The sequence below is a fragment of the Vulpes vulpes genome, chromosome 7 (assembly GCF_048418805.1).
Source record: "Vulpes vulpes isolate BD-2025 chromosome 7, VulVul3, whole genome shotgun sequence".
Classification (NCBI taxonomy): Eukaryota; Metazoa; Chordata; class Mammalia; order Carnivora; family Canidae; genus Vulpes; species Vulpes vulpes.
In genome coordinates, this window is record NC_132786.1 from 105,972,198 (window position 1) to 105,993,858 (window position 21,661).

Sequence of the window (21,661 nt, forward strand, 5' to 3'; positions counted from 1 at the left end):
GGGCTGAAACTCATGACTCTGAGAGGGAGTTTTATGTTCTACCAACTGAGCCAGTCAGGTACCCCCATTCATATATATTCTTTTGTGAAGTGTTGAGATTTTTACTTATTTTTAATTGGATTATCTTTGTTGGTTGTATTTGGTTTTAGGAGTTCTTTATATATTCTAAATATAATTCCTTTTTCATATGTCTTGGAAATATTTTCTTCCAATATGTAGCTTGCCTTTTCATTTTTATTCATTTATGATTAAATTTTATTTAAATTCAGTTAATTAACATAGAATGTATTATTAGTTTCAGAAGTAAAGTTCAGTGGCTCATCACTTGAGTGTAACACCCAGTGCTCGTACCATCACGTGCCCTCCTTAATGCCCATCATCCACTTACTCTACTGCCCCATCTCCCCCACTCCTCAAGCCCCTCCCCTCCAACAACCCTCAGTTTGTTTCCTATAGTTAGGAATCTCTTGTGGTTTGTCTCCCTCTCTGATTTCGTCTTATTTTTCCCTACCTTCCTCTATGATGCTGTTTTGTTTCTTAAATTCTGTATATGAGTGAAATCATGTAATTGTCTTTCTGATTGACTTCTCTTAGCATGATACCTTCTAATTCCTTCCACATCATTGGAAATGGTAAGATTTTTTGTTTTTTGATGGCCAAGTAATAATATTCCAGTGTGTATGTGTGTATACACACCACATCTTCTTTATCCACTCATCTGTTGATGGACATCTGGGCTCTTTCCATAGTTGACTATTGTGGACAATGCTGCTATAAGCATTGGGGTGCAGGTTCCCCTTCAGATCACTACATTTATATCCTTTGGGTAAATACTTAGTAGTGCAATTGCTGGGTCATAGTGTAGCTCTGTTTATAACTTTTGGAGGAACCTCCATACTTCCAGTGCCTTTTCATTTTTAAAAATCTTTGAAGAGCAGAAGCTTCTAATATTGAAAAGTCTAATTTAGCAATATTTTTCTTAATGGTTCATGCTGTTTGTGTCCTGTCTTAACAGATTTTTGACTAATCCAAGACTATAAAGATTTTCCCCTATTTTTTCTTTCACTAGATTTATAGCTTTAGCTCTTATGTTTAGATTTATGATCTACTTAAAAATTTTTTGGTGGGGGGGCACCTGGGTGGCACAGTCTGTTAAGCATTCAACTCTTGATCTCAGCTCAGGTCTTGATCTCGGGGTTGTTAAGTTCAAGCCTTGTGAACTTTAAAATACTAAAATAATTTTTTTTGTATGGTATGATATATAGTCAAAATGTATAGACAGCCAGTGTTTTTTTTTTTTTTTTTCTTTAAAGATTTATTTGAGAGAGAGCATGAGCAGGGCAGGGGCACAGGGAGAGGGAGAAGCAAACTCCCGCTGAACAGGAAGCCCCCATGAGGGGCCCTGTCCCAAGACCCTGGGATCATGATCTGAGCTGAAGATAGACACTTAACTGACTGAGTCACCCTGGTGACCCTAGATACCCAGTTTTTTAAGTTAATGTTTAAAAGACTATCCTTTTCCTTCACTGAATTACTTCTACATCTTTGTTGAAAATTGAGTATGGATATATTTTTGGACTCTGTCTTTTGTTTTATAGATTTATTTTTTATTTTTAAAGGTTTTATTTATTTATTTATTTATTTATTTATTTATTTATTTATTTATTTATTTATTCATTCATTCATTCATTCATTCATGAGAGACACAATAAGAGAGAGGCAGAGACATAGGCAGAGGGAGAAGCAGACTCCATATAGGGAGCCCAATGTTGGGACTTGATCCCGGGACCCTGGGATCATGCCCTGAGCTGAAGGCAGGCACTTAACCACTGAACCATACAGGCATCCCTGTTTTATAGATTTATATCAGGGGTCTGCCGGCTAACATCTACAAGCCAAATATGATTCATAATCTATTTTGTAAATAAATTTTTATTAGCATATGACCATGCCCATTCATTTAGGCATTACCTGTGGCTAAAACAACAGAGGCAGATTTGAGTAGTTGTGACAGACTGTCTTACAAAGCTGAAAGTATCTACTATCAGACCCTATAAAGGAAAAAATTTGTCAGCTCCTAATCTGTGTGTTCATCCATTTATGATCTATTTACATTCTCTTCTCTCGATTTTATAGCTTTAATAGAGGCCTTGAAATCAGGTGTAAGTCTTCCAACTTTGTTCTTTTTAAAAATGGGCTATTACAGGACGTTTGTATTTCAGTCATTGTTTCAGCTTGTCAATTTATACAAAAGCCTGCTGGGATTTTTATTGGGTTGTATTGAATGTATAGATTAATTTGGGAGGAATTTATAAAAATGCTAAGTTTTCTAACCCATGAATGTGGTATATTTTCCTACTTGTTGAAGTTCTCTTTAATTTTTCTCAGGATGCTTGTTTTTAGTGTACAGACCTTGAACATCTTTTATGAAATTTATTCCTAAGTATTTTAATATTGATTTTACTATAAATGGTGTGTTTAAAATTTTCATTTTTCAATTGTGTGTTGCTTATATATAGAAAATCGATTTTATTTTTTTCTTTTTATTTTTTAATTTTTATTTATTTATGATAGTCACAGAGAGAGAGAGAGAGAGGCCGAGACATAGGCAGAGGGAGAAGCAGGCTCCATGCACCGGGAGCCCGACGTGGGATTCAATCCCGGGTCTCCAGGATCGTGCCCTGGGCCAAAGGCAGGCGCTAAACCGCTGCGCCACCCAGGGATCCCGAAAATCGATTTTATATATTGATCTTGTATATTGCCACTTTGCTAAATCTACTCATTCTCCTAGTTCTGTAGATTCCTTAGGATTTTCTATATATATGATCAGATCCTCTGTATAAAGACGATTTTATGTCTTCCTTTTTAATCTGCCTTAATCTTGCCTTAATTCACTGTTTAGAATCTCAAGTATGATGTTGAATAGAAGTGGGGAAAGCAGACATTCTTGGCTTATTATTGCTCTTAGGTAGAATCATTTAGTTTTTCCACCATTAACATTCACTGTAGGGTTTTGAAGTGTCTTTTTTCACATTAAGGATGTTCCTTTTCATTTCTAGTTAGCTGAGATTTAAAAAACGTATATGAACACCTGTGAATTTTGTAAAATATTTCTTCTGCATCTTTTGAAATGATCATACTGTTTTTTCCATTAATCTGTGAACATAGTGAATTATATTGATTTTTGGATGTTAAACTAAATTTGCTTGCTTATGGTAAAACCACTTGGTTATATTATATTCTTTTTAAGTATTGGTGGATTTGATTTCTTAAAGATTTTTGCATCAATATTCATGAGGGATCAGGCCTGTAGTTTTCCTGTGATGTCATTGTTTGACTTTGGTATTAGGATAGTATTGGTTTTATAAAGTAAGTTCAGAGGTGTGTTTTTCCTCTAGTTTTGAAAGACTTTATGTGGGATTAGTATTTTTAAATAAGTGTCTTGGTTGCCTGGATGGCTCAGTTGGTTAAGCCTCTGCCTTCAGCTCAGGTCATGACCCCAGGGTCCTGGGATTGAGCTCCACATTGGACACTCTGCATGGTGGGGAGCCTGCTTGTCCCTCTCCCTCTGGTGCTCCCCCTGCTTGTGCTTATGCATGTGCTCTCTCAAATGAATAAATAAAATATTTTTTTTAAAAAAAGTTTCTTAAATGTTTGATAGAATTTACTGGAGAATCAGTGTGGATTGCTTTTTGTCTTTTGTCTTTTATGGATAGCTAAGTTGCAAGAAGATTCACAGTTTCCTCCTAGCTCAATAAAAAGGGCAGCTTCTTGGCATAGATAAATTTGAAAATACATTGGGCCTTATTCTACTTCTGATGTTGTTATATGTGGAAGGGATATTTAATGGGTTGAGAGCCAGCCTTTTCAGTTGTATTCTTCAAACATAATGGGGAAGTAATTTTTTATATTTTAGCTGAACATTTAATGCTGCTCTTTTTGTAAAATATTTGAATGCTCTCTACCTTTGTTTTTGTTAATTTTAGGAACTTAAAAGGAATCTAGAAGATCAAGCAGAAAGGAAAATGGAAGGTCAGAATTCCCAGAGTCCTCAAAAGATCTCACAGTGTCTCAACACATGCTCAGAGCAAAGTGGTCATGTTGCTACAGTGCCACATATACAGCCAGTTCTGCAGTATGGTAATCCTTATGCAACACAGGAAACCAGAGGTTATTAAAATATTTTTGACTTGAGGTTAACTGAATATGGAGTTTTTTGGTTTGTATCTTCATAGGATTAGAGAACTACTAGTACAATTAACTCTAATAGAAACATCTTATAACCAGTAGTTTTAGTGTTTAACAGTAACTAGGTTCATCTAGGAGTGCTTCAGCACAAATGAGTAGTTGATTTGCTTATTATTTCTAAAAATGAGTTGGGTTAAAAAGATCATTTTTGTGTTGCACAAAAATGGTTCTTTATATCCTGTTTATCATAGCTATACCCAGAGATTCTAATTATAGTACCGGGTTTCACGTCCAAAGTTTTTATTTCAGATGGAGCAGATGGTGCTTTTTACCCAGATGAAATCCAAAGGCCACCTGTGAGAGTACCTTCCTGGGGACTGGAAGATAATGTAGTCTGCAGCCAGCCTGCTAGAAACCTTAGTCGGCCTGATGGTTTAGAAGACCCCGAAGATAGCAAAGTAAATTGCATTTCTATTTTCTGAACCTGTTCCTTTTATTTTTGTTTCATGTAGAGAATTATATTTATGGAAAAGAGAGTGTGTGCTTGTATATACATGTGATTGCTTTGTTCTTGGAAAAACCTGCTTGTATTTAAATTTGAAAAACCAACCATTAATATGCTTGAGACTTACACTTTAGGGTTTATACTAAAGTAAAAGAATAAGTTCAGAGAATGACCTCAATATAATAATTATCAGTTTAATCTTCAAAAAATATTTTTAAAGATTTTATTTATTTATTTATGAGAGACACAGGCAGAGGGAGAAGCAGGCTCCATGCGGGGAGCCTGATGCAGAACTTGATTCTGGGACTCCAGGATCATGCCCTGAGCCAAAGGCAGACGCTCACTGAGCCACTCCAGAGTCCCTAAAAAATTTCCTTTTTGAGGGCAGCCCTGGTGGCGCAGTGGTTTGGCGCCACCTGCAGCCTGGGGTGAGATCCTGGAGACCCGGGATCAAGTCCCACATCGGGCTCCCTGCATGGAGTCTGCTTCTCCCTCTGCCTGTGTCTCTGCCTCTCTTTCTCTGTATCTATGAATAAATAAATAAAATCTTGAAAAAGAATCCTTTTTGAGATATAATTGATAAATAACATTAGTTGAAATGTACAACATAATGATTGACTTTGTACCATGAAATGATCGCTACAAGTCTAGTTAACATTTATTATCACACATAGTTACAAGTTTTTTCTATTGTAATGAGAACTTTTAAGATTTAGTCTCAGCAACTTTCGAGTATATGATACATTATTATTGGCTATAGTCACAGATTATTACTAAGTAATTTACTATATTCTTTTGTAGATGTACTAGGTCGGAAGAAGCAGTATTAAAGACATGTAATGCTTCTTCAGTATGCATCTTTTCATTTTAGCATTTATACCTCACTTTAAATTTTAAGGTAGACTATATTATCTCTAGCTAGAAAGGAGGTGTATTATCGTCCCCCCCCCCCCCGAGAAATAGTCTTTTAGGCATCATTAGTATTTAATAATCTTTCAGCAACCCAATACAGATAATTTGAGTTCCTTTGTGTAGCATGTCATTTTTATTTTTATTTCATTTAAGATTTATTTACCATATAATAAATAAATTCTTTTCCTCATAGCACTTTTTTCTTTTGGATTTCCTGTGCATTAAGATGAATTTAAAAGAAATGCTTTATCGTGCTCTTTGCAAGTACAGCAGTAGCATGACCTGTTTCTCATTTAATCTAGTTTGCTGCATTTAATTGCTATTAACCTTTGCAGAAACTGATCAGTGTTCAGACAGGCATGATTTTAGCCCTAGTGCTCAACACCCATAATGGAGAAAAATGTATTTCTCCCTCCTGCCTTTTGGCCTCCTATGTCCATTACTGGGAATAATTAGGGAAACTGTCAGAACTTTTGTAGCCTATTTAAGGTCTAGAGTATAATCTTACTGCTTTTTCACACCTTTACTTCAGATTTTGCATATTTAATCTGATCATTCTTGGCACAGATGTTACATGTGACAAGCCCTTCTCTTCTGTAGTCATCTGCTTCAGTTTAATTAGCAGAATGTTCTTTCTGATCTGTGTGCTTTGCCCTCCTGCAAACCCATGAGAAGCAGTGTTAGAGTCTTGTGCTCATTTGCTGACATGCTTAGATTTGGTAATGAGATGGAAGGATTCTTAATAGGCACACCTTGGATAATTGTATTTTGCAATCAGAAGATTTTTTCACTTTGGACAGAAACTAATTTTTATGTACATTTAGTCTTTAAAAAAAAATCCTTGTCATTGCAACAAAAATCACTTGCAAGTGAAGTATTTTAATGAGTAATTTTTAGAATGTAGAAAGCAGATTTGAGTTTGACTTGTTCATTTTCTCTGGTCGCTGCCCTGGGAGTAATTAACAGCCATAGGACCTCAGAGTCAGGGTTGAGGCTGCCTGTTCTCCAACCTACTCCAGTCATATTTGCCAGATCTCCTCCCTTTTGTACCAGATACTGGTCAGCGATCAGATTAAAAGCTTTTTGTGACTCCTTTTTTCCTAATAATTGCAATAGCAATAGCTATAGCATCCTAATTATGATGATGCTCATGCACCAAACATTTCTCTAGCCAGCTAGTGCATGGTTCTTTAAACATGTTAACTCATTTGTTCTTCAGAGCAGTCCTGTGAGGTAGGAACTCTTACAATCCTTTCTTTTATAATGGAGGAAACAAAGATTAACTGGCTTGTTTCATCACACACAGCTGGTAAGGGTACAGTCGGATGAGGATATGAACCTCATTGGTTTCCCTATAGGAGGTCTGATCCTAACCACTTACCAGTCTATCAAATAGACTAAACCAGAGGTTCCCAAACTTCCAGTTCATGGCATTTTTGGCTTCTACTACTAAGTAAATTTTTTTTTTTATGATACTCTATAAGCCAAAGAAATACTTAGCAATTTCCTAACAAATGTAGTAACCATTTGAAAAAAAGTGTATACTGAGTTGAAAAATTTACTTTTCATTCTTAAATTAATAAGCAGTTACTAATGGTATGTATGTAGTTATTGACCAATGTACAGCTTCTCAAACTTTGGGAATTTGGACAAACTACCTTCATTTCCTGATTCACATTGATTTTCACGAAGCACATGCTTTATATTTCAGCAGCTGCCAAAATCCTAGCTGCTTCTCAAAGATACGGTGTCAGTGAAGGGAATGTAGCATTGTCTAATGTTGAAACTCTGAGCTATGTTGAACTAGCTGTTCACAGTGATATCTGACAAAGTGGAGTGTTTCTGCATATTTCATCAACTTAGAAAATTAAAACTATCCCATAGTACCCTGTGAATTCGTTATTGTGCCCTAGCAGTGGGAACCATGGCTCTGAACCCTTGCTACTCAAAAATACAGTATATGAACCAACAGATATCTTTTTCTTGAAAGGGAGGGAGGGAGAATGAGAGAATCTTAAGAAGGCTCCATGCCCAGCAGGGAGCCTGACACAGGGCTTTATCACATGACCCTGAGATCATGACCTGAGCTGAAATCAAGAGTCAGACACTCAACTGATTGACCTTTCCGGGCACTCTCACCCCCAATTTTTAAAATTTTGATGAAGTTGAATTTATCCTTTTCCTTTTTTTTTTTGCTTCTACTTTTGTTGTCAGATCTCAGAAACCACTGCCTAATCCATAGCCTAATCCCCATAGGTAGGAAGATTTGTCCCTGAATTTTCTGTAGTTTTGCTCTTATATTTAGGTTTTTTGTTTTTTGTTTTTTTCTATTTTGAGTCAATTTCTGAATATGGAAAAAAATAATGGAGGGCAGCCCGGGTGGCTCAGCGGTTTGGTGCCACCTTCGGCCGAGGGTGTGATCCTAGAAGACCCAGGATTGAGGAGTCCCACGTTGAGCTCCCTGCATGGAGCCTGCTTCTTCCTCTGCCTGTGTCTCTGCCTCTTTCTCTCTGTGTCTCTCATGAATAAATGAATAAAATCTTTCTTTTTTTTTTTTTTTTTAAAGATTTTATTTATTTGTTCATGAGCAACACAGAGACAGAGAGAGGGGCAGAGACACAGGCAGAGGGAGAAGCAGGCTCCATTCAGGGAGCCCGATGTGAGACTCGATCCCGGGTCTCCAGGATCACGCCCTGGGCTGCAGGCGGCGCCAAACCGCTGCGCCACCGGGGCTGCCCTAAAATCTTAAATAATAATAATAATAATAATAATAATAATAATAATAATAATAATAGATCTTGCTGAATTATTTGCTTTCTTATTTTTTTTAAGTTTTTTTAATCTTAATTCTATAGTTACTATAGAGTGTAATACTAGTTTCAAGTGTACTGTATAGTAATTCAGCAGTGCTATACATTATTTTGTCTTTCTCTGACTGACATTTGGCATTATATTCTCTAGCTCCATTTCATTGCAAATGGCAAGATTTAATTATTTTTCATGGTTGAGTGATATTCCATTGTATGTTTGTACACCACATCTTCTTTATCCATTCATCTGTTGATGGATACTTGGATTGCTTTCATGATTTGACTCTTGGAAGTAACTGCATTAAACATAGGGGTGTATGTATCTTTTTAAATTAGTGTTTTTGTATTTTTTTGGTTAAATACCCAATGTGTGATTACTAGATCATGGGGTAGTTCTGTTTTTAACTTTGAAGAACTTCCAGTTCTCCACAATGGTTGCATCAGTTTGCATGCTCACCAGCAGTGCACGTGGATTTCTTTTTCTCCATGTCCTCACTAACACTTGTTTCTGTGTTTTTTATTGTAGCCATTGTGACAAATGTGAGGTGATAGCTCATTGTGGTTTTTGATTTGCATTTCCCTGATGATGAGTGATGTTGAGCATCTTCTTATGTTGGCCATCCATCTGTATGTTGTCTTTGGAAAAATACTTGTTTCTGTCTTCTCATTTTTTAATTGGATTGTTTATTGAGCATTGAGTTGTAGCAGTTCTTTATATATTTTGGATACTAATCCTCTATCAGATATGTCATTTGCAGATATCTTCTCTCATTCAATAGGTTGCCTTTTAGTTTTGTTGATTATTTCCTTTGCTCTCCAGAAGCTTTTTATTTTGATGTTTTCCCAGTGGTTTGATTTTGCTTTTGTTTCTCTTATTTCAGGAGCCCAGTCTAGAAAAATGCTGCTACCGATAGTGTCAGTGAAATTACTGCCTGTGCTCCCTTCTAGGACTTTTCTGGTTTTATTTCTCACATATAGGACTTTCATCCATTTTAAGTTTACTTTTGTGTAGTAAGAACGTGGTCCAGTTTCATTCTTTTGCATGTAACCGTCCCATTTTCCCAATACCATTTGTGAAGAGATGATCTTTTTGCCCCCTTGCATGCTCTTTCCTGCTTTATCAAAGATTAATTGACCATATAATTGTGGGTTTCTTTCTTTTTTTTTTTTTTGTGGGTTTATTTTCCGTTCTGTTCCATTGATGTGTCTGTTTCTATGCCAGTACTATACTGTTTTGATTACCCTAGCTTTGTAATATAACTTGAAGTCTGGAGTTGTGATACACCTCCAGTTTTATTTTTCTTTTTCAAGATTTCTTCGGCTATTTGGGGTCTTTTGTCATTTTATACAAATTTTAGGATTCTTTGTTCTAGTTCTCTGAAAAATTCTGTTGGTATTTTGATTGCATTGTTTCTGTAGATTGCTTTGGGTAGTATGGACATTTTAACAATTTATTCTTCCAGTTCGTAAGAATGAAATGTCTTTACATTTCTTTGTATCACTCCTAATTTCTTTCATGAGTGTTTTTTTAGTTTTTAGAATATAGATCTTTCACCTCTTTGGTTAGGTTTATTCTTCAGTGTCTTAATGTTTTTGATGCAACTGTTAATGGGATTGTTTTCTTAATTTCTCTTTCTGCTGTTTCATTATTAGTGTATAGAAGTACAACAGATACAAGACATTTTGTATCCTATGACTTTACTGAACTCATTTATCAATTCTAGTTATTTTGGGGCAGAGTCTTTAGTATTTTATATAGTATCCTATCATCTGCAGGTAGCCAAAGTTTTACTTCTTCCTTACCAATTTGGATACCTTTTGTTTCTTTTTGTTGTCTCTTTGCTGTGGCTAGAATTCTAGTAGAGTTTGAACAAAAGTGGTGAGAGTGGAATTCCTGTCTTGTTCATGATCTTAGGGGAAAAGCTATCAGTTTTTTCCAATGAGTATGATGTTCACTGTGGGTTTTTCATATGTGTCTTAATTATGTTGAGGGTAGGTTTTCTCTAAACCTACTTTGTTGAGGTTTTTTTTTTTTTTTTTTTTTTTTTAGCATGAATGGATGTACGTTGTGAAATGCTTTTTGTGCATCTACTGATAAATATATAGATTTTATCTTTTCTGTTACTGATTTGATGTATCATGTTGATTGGTTGTGAATTTTGAACCACACTTGTTGCATTCTGAAAAAAAATCTAGGTTGTGGTGAATGATTTTTTAGTTTATTGTTGGATTCGGTTTGCTAGTATTTTGTTGAGGAATTTTGCATCTGTGTTCATCAGATTAGCCTGTACTTTTTTTTTTTTAAGATTTTATTTATTCATATGAGAGAGAGAGAGAGAGAGGCAGAGACACAGGCAGAGGGAGAAGCAGGCTCCATACAGGGAGCCCGATGTGGGACTCAGTCCTGGGACTCCAGGATCACGCCCTGAGCCAAAGGCAGACACTCAACCCCTGAGCTCCCCAGGTGTCCCATGTACTTTTCTTTTTTATGATGTCTTTATCTGGTTTTGTTATCAGGATAATTCTGGCCTCAGAATAAATTTGAAAGTTTTCCTTCCTCTTTTAGTTTTTGGAATAGTTTGAGAAGAATAGGTGTTAAATTCTCTTTAAATGTTTGATAGAATTCGCCTATGAAGCTGTTGGGTCCTGGATTTTGTTTGTTGGTAGTTTTCTGATTATTCATTCAATGCCACTGCTAATGATTGGTCTGTTCAAATTTTCTGTTTTTTCCGATTTTAGTTTTGGTAGGTTTTATGTTTCTAGGACTTTATCCATTTCTTCTAGGTTGTCCCAATTTGTTGGCATATAATTTTTCATAATCTCTTACAACTGTTTTTATTTCTGTGGTGTTGGTTGTTATTTCTCCTCTTTTCATTTGTGATTTTATTTGAGTCCTTCCTGGGTTTTGAGGGTTTTTTGGTATGTGTGGTGCTTTTGTTGTTCAAAGAACCAGGTTCTGGTTTCATTGATTTTGTTTGTTTGTTTTTTGTTGTGTTTTGTTTTAGTTTCTTTTAGTTTCTTTATCATTCATTTCTGCTCTAATCTTTATTATTTCCTTCCTTTTGGTTTTTTGGTTTTTTCCTAGCTCATTTAGTTGTAAGGTGAGGTTTATTTGAGTTTTTTCTTGCTGCTTAAGGCAGGCCTGTATTGCTGTAAACTTCCCTGTTAGAACTGCTTTTTTTGCATCCCAAAGATTTTGGTCTGTTGTGTTGTCATTTTCATTTGTTTCCTTGTAATTTCTTATTCTTTGATTTCTTGGCCCGTTTGTTGTTTAGTATTTGTGCTATTTTCAGATTTTTTTTTTCTTGTGGTTAATGTTTAGTTTCATAGTGGCGTAGTCAGAAAAGATTCCTGGTATGAGTTTGGTCTTTTTGAGTTATATGAGACTTGTTTTGTAGGCTAATATGTTGTCTACTCTGGAGAATGTTCCTTGTATACTTGAAAAGAATATGTATTCAGCTATTTTAGGGTGGAATGCTCTGAATATATCTGTTAAATCCATCTGGTCCAATGTGTCATTCAAAGCCACTGTTTCCTTGTTGTTTCTGTTTGAATGATTTGCCCACTGATGTAAGTGGGGTGTTAAAGTCCCTTACTATTATTGCATTACTATCAGTTCCTTTATATTTGTTATTAACTGTTTTATGTATTTAAGTGCTCTTGTGTTGGATGCATAAATTACAATGTTGTATCTTCTTATTGGATTATCCCCTTTATTTTATATAGTTTCTTTGTCTCATTAGTCTTTTTTTTTTTTTTTTGCTTTGTTTTGTTTTTAGATTTTATTTATTTGAGAGAAAGGGAGCACAAATGAAGGAGAGGGGCAAAGGGAGAGGGAGAAGCAGACTCCCCGCTGGGCAGGGGACCCCCCACCCACCCACCCACGGGGTTCTGTACAGGACCCTGAGAACATGACCTGAGCCAAGGCAGACGCTTAACTGTATAGGATTTGTTTTAAAGACTTTTTGGTTCCAATATAAGTATTTCTACTCCAACCTTTTCTTTTCACATCCATTTGCATGATATGACCAATGTTTCTCCATCCCCTCATTTTCAGTCTACAGGTGCCTTTAGATCTAAGGCGAGTCTCTGGCAGCCTGGATGGCTCAGCAGTTTAGTGCCACCCTCAGCCCAGGGTGTGATCAAGCCCACATCAGGCTCCCTGCATGGAGCCTGCTTCTCCCTCTGCCTGTGTCTCTAGCTCTCTCTCTCTCTATGTCTTTCATGAATAAATAAAATATTTAAAAAAAAAGTCTCTTGTAGACAGCATATAGATAGATCTTGGGTCCCGCCCCCCCTTACCTCATATCTTTTGATTGGACCCTTTAGTCAATTTACATTCAGATTAATTATTATTTCTTCAAATAAATTTATGTTCCCTTTTCTCTCCTTTTTTCTGGGATCCCTGTAAAGTGAACACTTATGCTTGGTGGTGTCATGTTCCCTAAATCTGTTCTTACTTTGTGTGATTTTTTTCTTTTTCTCACTTGCGCAGCTCGATTACTTTCCATTACTTCAGTCTTCCAGGTCATTAATTTGTTCCTCTGCTTCCTTCACCCTGCTATTTATTCTATCACATGTATTTTTAATTTCAATGATTGTGTTTTTCATCTCTGATTGGTTCTTATTTTTATCTCTGTGTTAAGGGTCTCACTGATGTTTTCTATTTTCTATTCTTTTCTGAAGTCCAGTGAGTATCTTAATGATCATTACTTTAGATTCTTTATCAGACATTTTACTTTTCTCTGCTTCACTTAGGTCTCTTGCTGTGATTTTTGTCCTGTTCTTTCATTTGAGACATATTCTTCTGTCTCCTCATGTTGCCAAACTCTGTTTCTCTGTGTTAGAAAAGTCAGTTATGTCTCTTGGTCTTGAAAGTAGTGGGCTTGGGGTGCCTGGGTGGCTTAGTGGTCGAGCATCGACCTTTGGCTCAGGTCGTGATCCTGGGGTCCTGGGATCTAGTTCTGCATCAAGCTCCCTGCAGGGAGCCTGCTTCTCCCTCTGCCTATATCTCTGCCTCTCATCTCTCATGAATAAATAAATAAAATCTTAAAAAATAAGAAAAAAGAAAGTAGTGGGCTCTTTTAACAAGTTGGCCTGGTCCTCTTCCATAGGAGATGAGCAGCCACTGCCAAGATAGGACTGGCTGTGGCTGCTTCCCAAAACACAGGCAGGCAGGTTTACAAGTTGTATGTGCTGGTCCTCTTCCACAGAGAAGGTATAGTATGGAGACTCAGCAGTATGGAGACTCGGCTGGCTGAGGCTGCTGTGCAAAGTGTATGGGTGGGGTTGGTGTAGTTTCAACAGTGTATATGTGTCCTCCACTGGAAGTTGAGGGAGAAAATGTAGGCAAGGTTTGTGCAGGTTGTCCCAGGGAGGGGACCCAGAGTACTGGGACTAAGACAGGCTTGGCTGAAGGGGTGTGGGGCATGGTGTAAGCAAGTTAGTGTCTGCCGATGCCTTGCTGGTTCCCAGTCACATGGTGACCATGTGATTATGCTGGGGACAGTGGCTCGGGAGAGAAATGGCACCTGCCAGATTCTTTGCTTAAGAGAAGTTATTCAGGGAACTCTGACTTCAGTAACTAACTCTCCCTCCTGTATGCCCCAAGCCCTGTTCAGGCTGCTGCTTCTACCTGTATCTCTGTGGGCTGTTTGCTGGGCGTCTCAGTAAGGATGGCTCAGCTTCCCATTGCCCTCTGGGCTTTCTCAGATTGAGCCTGCTGATTTTTAAAGTTCTAGAGGATTTAAGTCCCAGCTGGTTTTAAGAACTCATGAAATTTGGCCCATCCAATATTCAAAGCCAAATACTATGGGGATTTGTCTTTTCCTTTTAGGCTCCTGGTGTTGATAGTTGCTTCTGACACGTCTCTGCCCCTCTGGCTCCCTCTGGTAGCCACACTTGAAGGGTTTAGCTCCCCACCACATCTCTGCTCTTCCTACCCTCTTCTTTGTAGCTTTTCTCTACATTTTGTTTTGGAGTTTTGTTCTGCCAGTCTTCAAGTTGTTTTTTGGGTTATTTGCACTGATAAGTTATCTAGCCTGGGGCGAGGTAAATAGAGGGTCCTACCACTCTCTTTCCTGGAAGTCTGCTTTCTCATTTTTAAATATCTTTATGTAGTTAGAATTTAGTGACACCCTTCATTGACATGCCCTATTACTAGAATTGGATATTTGGCAGAACTTAAACAGTAACATCTCATAAAAAGGAGAATGTTGACTAATACTATGTAATAATACAAAGTTTCAGGGATACAGATAAACTATAGTTTTATATAAAAGTTAAACAGTCATTGTTACTCTTTTTTTTTTTAAGATTTTATTTATTCATGAGAGAGACAGAGAGAAGCAGGCTCCATGCAGGGAGCCCAATGTGGGACTCGATCCCAGGTCTCCAGGATCATGTCCTGGGATGAAGGCAGCGCCAGACGGCTGAGCTACTCAGGCTGCCCAACTCTTTTTTTTTTTTTTTTTAATTAATTTTTATTGGTGTTCAATTTACCAACATACAGAAAAACACCCAGTGCTCATCCTGTCAAGTGTCCACCTCAGTGCCCGTCACCCATTCCCCTCCAACACCCGCCCTCCTCCCCTTCCACCACCCCTAGTTCATTTCCCCGAGTTAGGAGTCTTTATGTTCTGTCTCCCTTCCTGATATTTCCCAACATTTCTTTTCCCTTCCTTTATATTCCCTTTCACTATTATTCATATTCCCCAAATGAATGAGAACATACACTGTTTGTCCTTCTCCGATTGACTTATTTCACTCAGCATAATACCCTCCAGTTCCATCCACATTGAAGCAAATGGTGGGTATTTGTCGTTTCTGATTGCTGAGTAATATTCCATTGTATACATAAACCACATCTTCTTTATCCATTCATCTTTCGATGGACACCGAGGCTCCTTCCATAGTTTGGCTATTGTGGCCATTGCTGATAGAAACATCGGGGTGCAGGTGTCCCGACGTTTCATTGCATCTGAATCTTTGGGGTAAATCCCCAACAGTGCAATTGCTGGGTCGTAGGGCAGGTCTATTTTTAACTCTTTGAGGAACCTCCACACAGTTTTCCAGAGTGGCTGCACCAGTTCACATTCCCACCAACAGTGTAAGAGGGTTCCCTTTTCTCCGCATCCTCTCCAACATTTGTTGTTTCCTGCCTTGTTAATTTTCCCCATTCTCACTGGTGTGAGGTGGTATCTCATTGTGGTTTTGATTTGTATTTCCCTGATGGCAAGTGATGCAGAGCATTTTCTCATGTGCATCCAACTCTTTTCTCTTACATATTAACCTTGGCCATAGCAAATGTTTTGTATGCTATTGAACTAAAGTAATTCTTACCAGCTTAGTAAAAAGCTTTACTAAGTGGTGGACCTTTCTTCCTTGACATTATTAACTCCTGAGTGATACTAAAGATTCCCATTAATAATTCTTAGCAAAGGCAGAATTAAAGCACAGTCTGAGATATGCTGATTATATAGTTCTGTTGTCCAGATCTTAATGATTCAGGTTTGTAACTCAGTCATTAGTTCCTCAGTGTATATTGCTAGTTTAATCATGATTGCATTTTTTTATAGTTATAGAGTACACATAATAAGTTTACCATCTTGGGCATCCTGGGTGGCTCAGTGGTTTAGTGCCTGCCTTCCGCTCAGGGCCTGATCCTGGAGATTCGGGATCGAGTCCCACATCAGGCTCCCTGCATGGAGTGTGCTTCTTTCTCTGCCTGTGTTTGTGTGTGTCTCTCTCTCTATCTCTCTCATGAATAAATAAAATCTTTAAAAAAAGTAAGTTTAACCATTTCTGTAGTGCTAAGTTACATTTACATTGTTGTGCAACCAATCTCCAGAACTTTTTTCTTCTCAACTCTTTGCAGCCTATGGCAACCACCATTCTACTTTGTCTCTATGAATGTGACTATTCTTGATCCCTCATATAAGTAGGATCATACAGAATTCATTCTTTATGACTGTCTTTTTTCACTTAGCATAATGTCCTCAAGATTCATCCATTTTGTAATACGTGCAAAATTTCTTTTTTTTTTTTTTAATTTCATTTATTTATTCATGAGAGGCAGTGAGAGAGAGAGAGAGAGAGAGAGAGAGAGAGAGAGAGAGAGAGAGGCAGAGACACAGGCAGAGGGAGAAGCAGGCTCCATGCTGGGAGCCTGACGTGGGACCCGATCCCAGTTTTCCAGGATCAGGCCCTGGGTTGAAGGCGGCGTTAAACCATTGAGCCACCCGGGCTGCCCCAGAATTTCCTTTTTAAGGCTAAATAATATTCCATTGTATATAGCACATTTTGTTTATCCATTCATCCATTAATAAGACATTTGGGTTGTTTCCATTTTTTGGTTATTGTGGCTAATGCTGCTACAACCATAGATACACAAATATATCTGTTCGAGTTTCTGCTTTCAGTTCTTTTGCCTGTATATCCAGAAATGGAATTGCTATATCATATGGCAATTATATTTTTACAATCATGATTACATTTTGAATTTAGTATAATTAATGCTATTTAGTATAATAATTTTAGTAATCTTAATTTAGTATGAAACCTTATTTTGAAGATTTTACTTGAGACAGCAAGAGAGAGTGTGTAGGAGGGGCATAGGCAGAAAGAGAATCTGGAGCAGACTCTGTGCTGAGTGTGGAGTTCTACATGGAGCTCGATTCCACAACATGGAGCTCGATTGACCTGAGCTGAAATCAAGAGTTGGGATCCTTACCAACTGAACCACCCAGGTGCCCCTGAAAACCTTATTTTGAATTTAATATTATTAACCTTATAAATTTCTTTTATTGTCTAAGAGATCAACCTATTTTAACACTATTTCAGAAGTTCAAGTTGGTTATGTACTTTGAGAAGAAAGTAAGAATTTTTAATTTATTTTTTTATTTATTCATGAGAGACAGAGAGAGAGAGGGAGGCAGAGTCACAGGCAGAGGGAGAAGCAGGCTCCATGCAGGGAGCCTGACGTGGGACTTGATCCCGGGATCTCCAGGATCAGGACCTGGGCCGAAGGCAGGTGCTAAACCGCTGAGCCACCTGGGCTGCCCGGAAAATAAGAATTTTTTAAAAATACTGTTTTACTCTGTTTCTTGGTTACTTTTAATTTTTTAAGTAATCTCTACACCCCATCATTGGGCTCAGACTCCTAATCCCTGAGATCAAGAGTTGCATATTCTTCCGATTGAGGCAGCCAGATGCCCCAAGAATTTTTATAGACTAGATTTTAAATTAGTATCTCATAAGTTTTTGAGTTTCATATAGAGCTTCAGTTTATTGTAGATTGTTTCCTTTGTTTTGTCGTAGAAATAGTATTGTGATCATGGGTTTCCAAGTGGATAAACAACATAAAGTGGTTTAGATCTTTGTGGAGAGTAAGGTCCTGTTAAAAATGTTTTCTTAAGATTTAATTATTTGAGATTGTTCATAAATACGTTCCAGTTTGGTATTCCCAATAAAATTTGCTTACAAAATTATTTTGGCAGTTTAGCTAACAGACTGGGTATTACACCTTAAAACCTATTCAAAAATATTTTTGCATTGATTATTTTCAGTACTAAAATGTAATTCTTTGGCAGTTTGGAACAGAAATCCTTCTCAAATAGAATACATGATTCTGGGATTCCTGAGTGGCTCAGGGGTTGGGTGTCTGCCTTTGGCTCAGGGCATGATCCCAGTCCAGGGATCGAGTCCCATATCAAGCTCCTTGTGAGGAACCTGCTTCTCCCTCTTGTCTGTGTATTTGGTCCTCTTGTGTCTCTCAGGAATAAATAAATATAAAATCTTAAAAAATAAGATTCTCTTTTTAATTTTTATTTTTTAGAAGATTTTATTCATTTGAGAGCACAAGGAGGGAGAGGGAGAAGCAGACTGCTGCGCAGGGACCCCAATGTGGGGCTCAATCCCAGGACCCTGGGATCATGAGCTGAGCTGAAGGCATATGCTTAACCAACTGAGCCATCCAGATGCCTGATTCTCTGCCTTCTTAAAGAATACCTAATATAACCTTGATGATTCAAACTTATTAATTTAAAAATGAGCATATAACAGTATCTCCATGTTTTGTTAGTAAAGCTTTGTGATCCAGTGGCCATTCTGAGTTTTTGTCTGCGTTTCTTTTTACTAGTTAGCCATTTTTTGTTGCTGACAGTAGGCCTGCCTGAGTAACCTTACTTCCCAATCTCATTTCTTTGAGACCAGTATGATTTTGAAAGTTAATTAGCCAAGCTTGATGAGTAAAATAGAATAAATGTATTTGTGAGTGAAAATTTGGTCAGTTTGCATGTTAGGGTCAAGAGATCTTATATGAATTGGCTATTCAGAGAACTTATGACACACTTTCTGGTTTCTAACTGTTCTCTGAGTAGGTGATTTCTTATTTCATGAGCACTATGTATGTCTCTTTACAACTTCTGGAATTCTTCTGTTGAGTCCCTCTCCCCTTTTATTAGGTAATATGTGGTAGAAGATAAAGACAGAATAATGGGGGTCTATCATTACCAAATTATATATGGCTTAGAAAGTATAAAAGTAAAAAAATTGCTCCCTCATCCCATGGTTAACATGTCAGATAGGTTGACATAAGTCTAGCACTTTAGCAATAAACTCTGTTAGCTGATTCACGGAAGCAGTAGATTGGTATAGGCTATATTTTTGGTTCCTAGAAAGTTGAGTTTTATGTTTTAAATTTTGACTGCTTTTTATTGTGAGTTAGTAATACAGTTTAGCAGTTAAAAAATCACCTCAAATAGGCCATAATGGAGACTACAAGGTATCACTTCTGTGCACCCTCTTTTCTCATGAAGAGCTACTTTGAGTTTGGTGTTAGGAGGGCCAGGGTCAGTCTTCAGTTTATCAATAAATATAATTATAACCTCTTTCAATCTTACTAAAGATTAGAAGTTGTTTTTCTGTTTTGTATCTATTTCCCACTTTGCAAAACTATACAAAGGAAGGAAACAGAGATTATTTTAATGTTACCACACTGGGAAAAATATGTACATAGTGGGTTATTTAGTGAGGAATTGTGTAAACAAAATATTTTCTCGTAATTAATATAAAATAAAAAAGAGCCCCCTGCGGGATCCCTGGGTGGCTCAGTGGTTTAGCACCTGCCTTCAGCCCAGGGCGTGATCCTGGAGTCCCAGGATCGAGTCCCACATCGGGCTCCCTGCATGGAGCCTGCTTCTCCCTTTGCCTGTGTCTCTGCCTCTCTCTCTCTGTCTCTCATGAATAAATAAATAAACCCTTAAAAAAAAAAAGAGCCCCCTATCCTTTCTTGGACCTTTCAGGAAGGGATAATCACCAGAATAATAGCCAAGTAACTTCCTCTACCTCTTACTCTCCCAAAAAGATAAGTCAGTTTGTCTTTTGTTTCCTTTGTCTTTTGTTTCCTTTGGGTTTCACACCATACACGCTTTCTTGGTGCCTTTTACCATGACAGACTTGACTACTTAGCTTGTTAATGGCAGCTGTGGAACAAGTGTAACTGCCCAGCAATATAATATAAAGACTCTCATCGGTGTCTGCTATACTTGTTTATATAATGTTAGTTCATAACATGAGAACAATTAACAACTGCTCAGAAGAAAGTAAATGGGCATGTGGGAGATGTTATTGCTTTTGATATGAAGTGGGTCTGTTTTTGGCTGTTGATTCAGAGCATACCGATCTCTAAAAATTGACCACAGTGGTGTGGGCACCTGGGTGGCTCAGTTAAGTGTCCGACTCTTGATCTCAGTTCTGGTCTTGATCTCAGGGTTGTGAGTTCAAGCCCCATGTTGGGCTCCACACTGGGTATGGAGCCCAGTTAAAAAAAATAATAATAGGGATCCCTGGGTGGCGCAGCGGTTTGGCGCCTGCCTTTGGCCCAGGGTGTGATCCTGGAGACCTGGGATCGAATCCCACGTCGGGCTCCCAGGGCATGGAGCCTGTTTCTCCCTCTGCCTGTGTCTCTGCCTCTCTCTCTCTCTCTCTGACTATCATAAATAAATAAAAATAAAAAAAAATTATAAAAAAAATAATAATAACCACAGGGATGTATGGGCATAGAACTCCAAACCAGTGTTGTGTTTCAGATTTATATATAGATTTTTAGGAATCTTCCTTGACAGTCTCTTAGATATTTAATACTGAATTTCATTCTTTCACGACAGGATTTTGAAGCCACTGGTTTGGTACATCTTTAACATAGTTTTCCAGTTCGATTAGCTTGTGTGTGTACCCAAGAACATACACTTGCAAACTTGTATTTTACTAGTTCTCTAATTTCTATGTGTCATGCAGTGGGATGTATGTTGTCAAAGAGGGTACTGTCTTACAGATTTATTGAATGAGAATAATAGGAAAAATAATGTAGTCTTAAGATTTTTATGAATTCAGTCACCTAGTGTATGGAATGATAAAAGGTTACCTGCATATTGGTTCAAAAAAGTCTATGCATTCATACTTTATTCACACATAGAGGTGTGATATGTTTGTTCTCTGTTCCACTAAGTACTGCTTTTTATTTCAAAAAGGTAAGACTTAGTTTATAGTGAAATGCTTTATAAAAATTGACTTTTAAATCTGTATTTAGGGCAGCCCCGGTGGCGCAGCAATTTAGCGCTGCCTGCAGCCCAGGGTGTGATCCTGGAGACCTGGGATCGAGTCCCACATCAGGCTCCTTGCAGGGAGCCTGCTTCTCCCTCTGCCTGTGTCTCTGCCTCCCTCCCTCTCTCTCTCTCTCTCTCATGAATAAATAAATAAATCTTTAAAAAAAATAAATATTTATGTGAAATTCTAATAACAAGTAAAATTTTAAAAGTAATCTTAATTCCTTTCTACTATGCTTGAATTAAGGAATTTACGTTGTTTCACTTTTCTCAAAAGTTGCAAAATTATTTTTTGCCTAGGAAGATGAGAATGTGCCCACTGCTCCTGATCCTCCAAGTCAGCATTTACGTGGGCATGGAACAGGATTTTGCTTTGATTCCAGGTAATTTTTCTCTTTCCTCTGTAGAATTTGGATAATGTAGATGAATGGTTCTCAAAGTATGGTCCCTGGAAACTTGTTAGAAATGCAAATGATCAGGCTATACCCCACACCTTCTGAACCCAAAACCCTTGGTGTGGGTCCCAGCAATATGTGTTTTTAACATGCTTCTAGGTGATTCTCCAGGTGATTCTCATGCATGCGGTCCTTTGAGAACCAGGGCTAATAAATACTCATAGTTAAAGTGGATGAATCCTGTTG

At 37.6% G+C, this 21,661-nt stretch overlaps 1 protein-coding gene across 4 annotated transcripts in view; it reads left to right on the top strand.

Annotated features, from left to right (window-relative positions):
- Positions 1 to 21,661, top strand: part of TAX1BP1 (Tax1 binding protein 1) — a 93,702-nt gene that overhangs the window by 70,575 nt on the left and 1,466 nt on the right. For 2 of the 4 annotated variants that reach the window (XM_025993092.2, XM_025993094.2), the window contains 3 exons: positions 3,987 to 4,170; positions 4,498 to 4,646; positions 21,321 to 21,403. In XM_025993092.2, the coding sequence (XP_025848877.1) occupies positions 3,987 to 4,170; positions 4,498 to 4,646; positions 21,321 to 21,403 (416 nt within the window). The remainder of the gene's footprint in view (positions 1 to 3,986; positions 4,171 to 4,497; positions 4,647 to 21,320; positions 21,404 to 21,661) is intronic. The other 2 variants (XM_025993093.2, XM_025993095.2) reach the window with 1 other exon arrangement.